Here is a 10,178-nt window from a genome sequence, read left to right on the forward strand (position 1 = left end):
ATGGGGGTGGAGTGTGCATGTGTGTGGTCGTGATCGTGCTGGGTGGGTAGTTTGATCATGGTAATGTAATATTTTAATCAGCCAACAGTACATTAAAGGCTCAGAGCCTGGGAGCCATTCCATTTCCTGATACGTTTGGGACTTTTTTCAATACACTTTGAGAAAGAGGATTAACTTTGACTTGGCTTTTAGGGCCTCACACTCTGGCTTCTCACGGTGGTCATGTGGGGTCTACTGGGGTAAAGGAAGTATGAATCTGCCCTTGGCGCCCATTCAAATCAGCCCAAATTTGACCTGACTGAACGTCCTGTAATGCTGCAGCCCACTGACAGCGATACTGTCTTCTCTTGACCTGTAGGAGGAGGACCTGAACTGTGTGAGGGAGCGCTGGTCTGAGGCCCTCATCAAACGACGAGAGTACCTGGACGAACAGATCAACAAGATCATCAACAAACAGGGTGAGTCCCAGGCCTGGACTATGCAGCTACACTCTGTACCTGGATCTGTCCTTTCAATTACTTTAGTTGCGCTTGATTTAGCTTATTCAGCATTCTTGGTGGGCAGGTTTTTCCCTTTTGGGACTTGGTTTCTGTTACACTCCTCCTCCTCACACTCCTTCCTTTATCACTCTCCACCCCCTTCTCTCTCTGTGTGTCTCTCTCTCTCTGTGTCTCTCTCTCTCTCTCTCTGTGTCTCTCTCTCTCCAGAGAAGTCAGAGGAGGACATGGAGAGGGAGGCCAGGCTGGTGGAACAGTGGGTAGGGCTGACTGAGGAGAAGAACGCTGTACTGGTGCCCGCGCCTGGCAGTGGCATACCTGGTGCCCCTGCCCACTGGTAAGTCTGATGGTCATTCTTTAATACACCGAATGAAATAATCACTGAATGTATGTCTGCTTTTATACATTACACAACCTTAGAGTTTGGCTCTCTGTAGTACTGTTTGAAACTGCCTCTGACCCTGTGTTCTACTGTGTCACTGTTGCAGGGCTCCCTCTGCTGGGATGGAAGCTCACATCCCTGTCCTCTTCTTGGACTTGAATGGTAAGGCCTGGAATCCCCTTAATAGTGACATTAAACCACTTTATGCCTCACTGGACTGATGAATTACAACCATTATAGTCAAAATGCACCTCTGCAGCAGACACCCTGACAGTGAATGAACAGTTAACAGGACCTAATCTCTGACCCAGTGGTATTCAAACTTTTTCAGCGGGGACCCCATTTTTTCCCCCCAACTTTTTTTGTTGACCTTACCCCACCCCAAATCTAATGACACAACCTTAAAATCGGTGCATTTCAATTTTTACGTCAACAAATAACCTTCAATTCATTGCATTTTAATCTCTTATTTAAAGGAAAATAAATAAATACATACATTTGTATGTTGTCCCATGACACTCTCTTAATTTTTGGGTCATAAAAATGTTTAATAATTGCCAACCCCACTGCAGACCCTCTCTCTGTGTGTCTCTGTCACCTCTGCAGCAGACAACCTGACAGTGAATGAACAGTCTCTGGACCAACGCTGCCGGGGTTAAACTCTATCCTGCCCAAGGAGCATGGCAGCCAATTCTTCTACCTGCCCATCATCAGACACAGTGATGACGAGGTAGAGTACTGTGTGTGTGTGTGTGTGTGTGTGTGTGTGTGTGTTTGTGTGTGTTTGTGTGTGTGTGTGTGTGTGCGCATGCACTGGCCACTTCCCATTTTCCCGAAATCCCGGTTGGAAGATTCTCGGAATCAGGAGGAAATACGCAGGAAACCCGGGAGTCCTCCAATCAGGATTTCTGGAAAACCTGGAAATAATTTAGGGAAACTTACCGGAATTTTGCAACCGTAAGAATAATAGTTGTGTGTGTTTTCCCACCATGCAGTACAGCATGTGACTAACTGCTGTCTGTCATTTGTCCTCCTGCCACCAGGTGTCAGCGATGTGCTCCTGGGACTCATCCATCCACGACTCTGCGCACCTGAACCGCGTGACATCACCCAACGAGCGTATCTACGTGATCATTAAAGCCACTGTGCAGCTCAGCCACCCTGCCTCCATGGAACTGGTGGTCCGAAAGAGGATTTCTGTCAACATCTACAACAAACAGGTCTGCATTGACTGGACTGGAGACACACACACACACAGACTGACAGACAGACAGACAAACATCTGTCAACATCTACAACAAACAGGTCAGCACTGACTGGACTGGAGACACACACACACAGACTGACAGACAAACATCTGTCAACATCTACAACAAACAGGTCAGCACTGACTGGACTGGAGACACACACACAGACTGACTGACTGACAGACAAACATCTGTCAACATCTACAACAAACAGGTCAGCACTGACTGGACTGGAGACACACACACACAGACTGACTGACAGACAAACATCTGTCAACATCTACAACAAACAGGTCTGCACTGACTGGACCGGTCTGGTGCCTACTGACATGGCTGACAGCACATTAAGCCCGACCCAGATTAAGCCTAGTCCTGGACTAAAAGGCATGCTAGGACTAGGTTTCACCTCTGTCTGGGAATCTGGCCCTGTAACTCTCTCTGTCTGGCAGCCTGTTACTCAATGTGCAGAACAGATAGGCTTTCATGAGAATGCCATAAAATATTGTATATTTTAATGTCTCGTCTGTGATGTAATGTGCTCAGTACTGATCCACCATGTTGTTTTTCTCTGACGTAGAGCTTCACCCAGAGTCTGAAGAGAAGGATGTCCTTGAAGAACATGCTGTACTCCTGTGGAGTCACTTATGAGATTCTGTCTAATATACCAAAGGTAAACAGCTTTACTGTTACTGTGTGATGTCAGCGTCACTGTGTTCAATATAGTAGACCAACAAGAATGTGTCCAAAATGGACCATCCTTCTCTTCAGACTAAGGGTGAAGCTCTGCGCCAGACAGAAAAATAAATATGGTGGATCAGTACTGAGCACATTACATCACAGACGCAGACATTAAAATATACAATATTTTAGGATTCCCAAGGAAAGCCTATCTGTTCTGCACATTGACAAGAAACTGTAGACAGAGAGAGTTGAGAAAAGGGCCAGATTCCAGACAGAGGTGAAACTTCTAGTCCTAGTATGCCGTTTAGGGCCCAGGACTAAGTTAATCTGGGTCGGGCTTAATGTGCTGTCAGCCATGGCAGTAGGCACTAGAACTGTCCAGCCAGTGCAGACCTGTTTGTTGTAGAATGACAGATGTTTGTTGAGTCGTGTGTGTGTGTTCAGTCAGTCAGAACATCGTTTGCTGTAGATGTTGACAGATGCTTGTTGTAGTAGTAGTTGTGTGTGTGTTCAGTCCAGTCAGTGCTGACCTGTTTGTTGTAGATGTTGGACAGATGTTTGTCTGCAGTCTGTGTGTGTGTGTTCGTCAGTCAGTGCTGACCTGTTTAAGGTAGATGTTGATAGATGTTTGTTGTTGTCTGCTGGGTTGTGTGTGTGTGTGTGTCTTCCAGTCCAGTCAATGCAGACCTGTTTGTTGTAGATGTTGAAGAAATCCTGTTGACCACCAGTTCCATGGAGGGGGGGCTGAGTCACAGTGGCTTAGTTCAGATCACGTAGATGTTGGGTGATGTATAGGATGCAGATGGATGAGCCCCAGGGAGCATCGCTGACACCTGGTGGGGTGAGGACAAAATGACAGATAGCAGTTAGTTACATGCTGTAATGTATGGTGGGGAAAACACATACAACTATTATTCTATTGCTGCAAAATCTTGAAGTTTCAAAATATTTCAGGTTTCAGAAATCTGATTGGAGTGAACTGGGCTCATTGATAGAATCTTCCAACTGGATTTCGGGAAAATGGGAAGTGGGCTAGTGCATGCGCACACACACACACACACACACAAACACACACAAACACACACACATGCCACACACACACACACACACAGCAATCACCCTCGGCCATCACTGTGTCTGATGATGGCAGGAGAATTGGTCATTTTGGCAGGATAGAGCAGTTAGGGGTCACACTACATTCACTGTCAGGTTGTCTGCTGCAGAGGTGACAGAGACACATGGAGGGTTGCAGTGGGGTTGGCAATTATTAAACATTTTATGACCAAAATTAAGAGAGTATATGGACAACATATAAATGTGTGTATTTATTTATTTATTTTCATAAATAAGAGATTAAATGCAAATGAATTGAAGGTCGGTTGTTCACGAAAAATTGAAAATGCACCAATTTTAAGGTTGTGTATTATGATTGGGGTAAGGTAACAAAAATGGGGGGAAAAAATGGGGTCCCGCTGAAAAAGTTTGAATACCACTGGGTCAGAGATTAGGGTCCTGTTAACTGTCTATTCACTGTCAGGGTGTCTCGCTGCAGAGGACTTTTGACTATAATAAATATAATTATCATCCAGTGAGGCATAAAGTGGTTTAATGTACTATTAAGGGATTCAGGCCTTACATTCAAGTCAAGAAGAGGACAGGGATGTGAGCTCTCATCCCAGGCAGAGGGAGCCCTGCAACAGTGACACAAGAACAAGGTAGAGGCATCAAACAGTACTACAGAGAGCCAAACTCTAAGGTTGTGTAATGTATAAAAGCAGACATACATCCAGTGATTATTCTATCTGGTGTATTAAAGAATGACCATCAGACTTACCAGTGGGCAGGGGCACCAGGTATGCCACCGCTGGGTGGCGCGGCACCACAGTACAGCTGCTCTTCTCCTCCCTGGGAAGTCAGCCCTACCCACTGTCCCACTCAGCCTGGCCTCCCTCTCTCATGTCCTCCTGACGAGAGAGACACAGAGAGAGAGAGAGAGAGACACAGAGAGAGAGAGACACACAGAGAGAGAGGAAGGGGGTGGAGAGTGGGATAAAGGAAGGAGTGTGAGAGGGGAGGAGGCAATAGAAACCAAGTCCAAAAAGGAAAAAACCTACCCACCAAGAATGCTGAATAAGCTAAATCAAGCGCAGAACTAAAGAATTGAAAGGAAGATCCAGGTACAGAGTGTAGCTGCATAGTCCAGGCCTGGGACTCACCCTGTTTGTTGATGATCTTGTTGATCTGTTCATTCCAGGTACTCCTGCCTGCTTGATGAGGGCCTCAGACTCAGCGCTCCCACAGTTATAGGGTCCCCCTACAGGTCAAGAGAAGACAGTATCGCTGCCAGTGGCTGGCATTACAGGACGCCCAGCTGGGTAACAAATTTGGGGCTGATTTGAATGGGCGCCACAGATACAACCCCAGTAGACCTTACATGACCACCGTGAGAAGCCAGGAGTGTGAGGCCCTAAAAATGTGGGGGGGATTTTCTGAAGTGTATTGAAAAGTCCAATCATCAGGAAATGGAATGGCTCCCAGGCCTTGAGCCTTAATGTACTGTTGGATGATTCAAATATTACATTACATGATCAAACTACCCACCCAGACGATCAATGACCACACACACATGCACACCCACCCCATTCCCTGATCTCACACACACACACAGCATTAAACAGTACACACACACACACACACACACACACACACACACACACACACACACACACAGCATTTGAAAGGATAGGTTGAGCAAAACACTGCACAGATTCACCAATCATTATAAATAATATGGACTACTTAACGGACAGTGTTTAAGGTGACAGATCAATGAGTTAACTACACTGGCTCACCTGAGGCCCATCTCTGGAAACACAGAGACACACCCTCTGTCCATGTCCTACCTGATTACATGGGGGAGACCAACACCTGGTTCATGTCCTACCTGATTACATGGGGAGACTAACACTCTGGTTCCATGTCATACCTGATTACATGGGGGAGACCAACACCTGTCCATGTCCCACCTGATTAATGGGGAGACTCAACACTCTGTTCATGTCCCACCAATTGGCTGGGGAGACCAACACCGTTCATGTCCTACCTGATTACATGGGAGACTAACACTCTGTTCATGTCATACCTGATTACATGGGAGACCAATACCTGGTTCATGTCCTACCTGATTACATGGGGAGAGACTAAACACTCTGTTCATGTCCTACCTGATTACATGGGGAGACTAACACTCAGTTCCATGTCCTACCTGATTACATGGGGAGACCAAACACTCTGTTCCATGTCAGTACCTGATTGCGTGGGAGACCAATAAACGTTCATGTCCTACCCTGATTACATGGGGAAATTAACACCGTCTTAACCAACCTGATTACATGGGGAGACCAACACCGTTCATGTCCCATTCTGACGAAATGGGGAGACCAACACCTGAACCCAGTCCTATCTGATTGCATGGGGAGACCAACACTCGGTTCCATGTCCTAATTGATTACATGGGGAGACCAACAACTGTCCATGTCCCACTTGATTACATGGGGAGACCAACACTGGGTTCCATGTCCCAACCTGATTACATGGGGAGACCAACACCCGGTTCCACGTCCCACTGATTACATGGGGAGACAACACCTTCATGTCCCACCGCACTACATGGGGGAGACCAACACTCTGTTTCATGTCCTTCCTGATTACATGGGAGACAACACTCTGTTTCATGTCCTACCTGATTACATGGGGAGACCAACACTTCGGTCTCACGTCCTACCTGATTACATGGGAGACCAACACTGGGTTCCACAATGTCCCACCTGATTACATGGGGAGACCAACACTGGGTTCCATGTCCCAACTCAGATTGCGTGGGAGACCAAACACTCTGTTCTTATGTCCTTTCACTGATGGTAGGGGAGATAACACTTTCCATGTCCTCTACCTGATTACATGGGGAGACCAACACTGGGGTTCCATGTCCTACCTGATTACATGGGGAGAGACCAATACTGTTTATGTCCTTCCTGATTATATGGGGAAACCAACACTCAGTTCATGTCATACCTGATTACATGGGGGAGACCAACACCGTTCATGTCCTACCTGATTACATAGAGACTCAACACTACTCTAGTCTTCCTGATTACATGGGGAGACCAACACTCTGTTTCATGTCCTACCTGGATTACATGGGGAGACCAACACCGGTTCATGTCCTACCTGATTGCTGGGGAGACAACTTTCATGTCCTACCTGACGGCATGGGGAGACCAGCACTCATGGTTCATGTCCTACCTGATTACATGGGGAGACCAACACCGTTTATGTCCTTCCTGATTACATGGGGGAGACCAACACTGGGTTCATGTCCTACCTGATTACATGGGGAGACTAACACCTGGTTCATGTCCTACCTGATTACATGGGGAGGACCAACACTCTGTTGTACCTGATTACATGGGGAGACTAACACTCGGTTCATGTCCTACCTGATTACATGGGGGAGACCAACACTGGGTTCATGTCCCACCTGATTACATGGGGGGACAACACTGCCATCCATGATCTGATTACATGGGGAAACTAATATACAGAAACACTGACCCATCTCCAATTGGTGGGTTTCAGTCAACCAAAGGGAAACAACCCTGTGGAACTGCAAGCAAAACTCAACTCCCTGTCATAAAATGAGTCATGCATCAGATGCAGCCATGCGGTCATGTGATTGAGTGAGGTGAGGCACAACATGTCTCCTGCAGCTCTTGAGTAGCAGTGTTGAGAAATAATGAATGAGGGCAGTGTGTGCTGGTTTAACCTGAGGGACTGAGGTGGTGCAGGACCGAGGGACAGACCAGACTACACACAGACAGACGAATGGGATGGGACACCAGGGCACCGCCGAGTGGGGAGGAAAGAAACCCAGAATATGAGTGATCCATGTTCAACTGGGGTGCTGGCCCTTAAAAAGGTTTTTAACGTTTTCTTTGGTTGGCTGACATTATTTATTTAGACCAGTGCCATTCAACAACAAAAATGTGCTTGGAGGCAAGAGTTCTCCTCTAAAAGTGTATGGAAACAATACCAATCATGTTCCACTTGGTGAGGTGTGACTTGTGACCAGGGGTTTGTCCTGACCACTAGACCTGACCAGAAACTAAATAATTCAGTTTAGTTCCTGTTCCAAAACACCCTCTAGTCTCCCAAACCCTACCCTAGTCTCCCAAATTTCCTACCTCCTCTAGTCTCTCCAACCTTACTCCCTTCAAGTTTCCACCACCTACTCCTCTAGTCTCCCACCACCTACTCCTTCAGTCTCCCACCCCCAACTCCTCTAGTCTCCCACCACCTACCTCCCAATTCAAACCCTCTAGGGGTTCGTTCAACCCCCAAAATCTCAGTCTCCACTCCAACTCCTCAGTCTCCCACCACCTACCTCTAGTCTCCCACCCCCACTAGTTCCCAAATTACCTACTCCTCTAGTCTTCCCAACCCTACCCTCTAGTCTCCCAACCCCTACTCCTCTAGTCTCCCACCCCCTATCAGTCTCCCACCACCTACCCTCAAGTTCCACCCCCTACACCACCAGTCTCCCACCCCCCTACCCCAAAAGGTCCACCCCCTACTCCTCTATCTCCCACCCCCTACCCTCTAGTCTCCCACCACCTACTCCTCTAGTCTAACCTCCACCCCCCTCACACCCTCTACTCCCACCCCCTACCCTCTGGGCTCCCACCCCCAACTCCTCTAGTCTCCCACCCTATACCTCCCTAGTCTCCCACCACCTACCCTCTAGTCTCCCTGTCTCCCAACCCCTACCCCAGTAGTCACCCACCCCCACACACCCACCACTCACTCCTCCAGTCTCCCCACCCCCTACTCCCAGTTCCAAATTCAATCCTCTAGTCTCCCACCACCTAACCTCCCAGTCTCCCACCCCCTACTCCTCAAGTTCTGACCCCAAACCCCACCTCAATTCCCACCCCCTCACCCTCTAGATCCCACCACCTACTCCTCTAGTGTCCACCCCCTAATCTAGTTCCCACCCCACTCCTCAGTCCCACCACCTAATCAGTTAAATTACTCTGAAGGCTCCCAAACCCCTACTCCTCTAGTCTCCCAACCTACCTATAGTCCACCACACATCTACCCCTACCCTCTAGTCTCCCACCACCAAAGGGGTTGCACCCCATCCTGTTCCCAAACCCACCCTCAGTTCCAACCCCTACCCTCAGTTCCACCACCAACAGTCCCACCCCCTACTCCCTCAGTCTCCACCCCTCCACTCCTCTAGTCTTCCACCACCTACACCCCAGCTCACCTCCGTACTCCTCAGTCTCCCTGTAACCCCCTACACCCAGTACCCCCTACTCTCTAGTCTTCCACCACCTACTCCTCTAGTCTCCCACCCCTAACCTCATTCCTGTCTCCCAACCCCTACTCCTCTCAGTCTCCCACCCTACCCTCTAGTCTCCCACCACCTACTCCCCCCTAGTCTCCCACCCCTACTCCTCTAGTCTCCGTTTCCAACCCCAATTCCTCTAGTCTCCCCACCCCCTACTTCCCTAGTCTCCCAACCCCGCAATCTCTAGTTCCGTTCTCACCCTCAAGCCCCCATTCTCCTGTCTCCCAACCCCCCCTACCTCTAGTTCTGTCTCCCACCCCCTACTCCTCTAGACCCCGTCTCCTACCCCACCCTCTAGTCTCCCGTTCCCACCCCCTACTCCTCTAGTCTCCTGTCTCCCCACCCCCTACTCCTCTAGTCTACTGTCTCCCACCCCCCTACCTCCCTAGTCTCCCTGTCTCCCACCCCCTACCCCCTCCAGTCCCCCGTCTCCCACCCCCTACCCCCTCCAGTCCCCTGTAATCCCCTCTAGTCTCCTGTTCCAACTCTACCCTCTAGTCTCCTGTCTTCCACCCCCTACCCTAGTCCCGTTCCCACCCCCTACTCCCTCTAGTCTCTGTGTCTTCCACCTCTACCTCAATTTCCCGTTCCCACCCCCTACCCTCAGACCCCCGTCTCCCACCCCCACCTCTAGTCTCCTGTCTTCCACGCCCTACTCCTCCCAGTCTCCTGTCTCCCACCCCCAACAAGTCTGCCCCATCCCCTACTCCACAAGTTCCACCCCCTACCCCCAGGCCCCACCCCCACACCCCCAGTCTCCCACCCCTAACCTCCAGCCTCCTGCCTCCCACCCCTTCTCACCTCAAGTCCTGTCCCATCCCCTACTCCTCTAGTCTCCCACCCCTACTCCTCTAGTCCCACTAGTCACCCCCACCTCCAGTCTCCAGACGCCACCCCTACTCCCTCCAGTCCCCGCCCCCCACCCCCTACCCCCCAATTCACCACCTACCCTCAGTCTC

At 49.3% G+C, this 10,178-nt stretch overlaps 1 protein-coding gene across 1 annotated transcript; it reads left to right on the forward strand.

Annotated features, from left to right (window-relative positions):
- LOC123492832 (kinesin-like protein KIF13A) lies at positions 1-2,823 on the forward strand. The gene is made up of 7 exons (XM_045225973.1): positions 1-21; positions 359-458; positions 708-834; positions 986-1,041; positions 1,512-1,609; positions 1,923-2,099; positions 2,704-2,823. The coding sequence occupies exons 1-7, from the start codon at positions 1-3 to the stop codon at positions 2,821-2,823; spliced, it is 699 nt and encodes a 232-aa protein (XP_045081908.1).
- The last annotated feature ends 7,355 nt before the right edge of the window (positions 2,824-10,178 follow it).

This window comes from Coregonus clupeaformis, chromosome 17 (genome assembly GCF_020615455.1).
Source record: "Coregonus clupeaformis isolate EN_2021a chromosome 17, ASM2061545v1, whole genome shotgun sequence".
Lineage (NCBI taxonomy): Eukaryota > Metazoa > Chordata > Actinopteri > Salmoniformes > Salmonidae > Coregonus > Coregonus clupeaformis.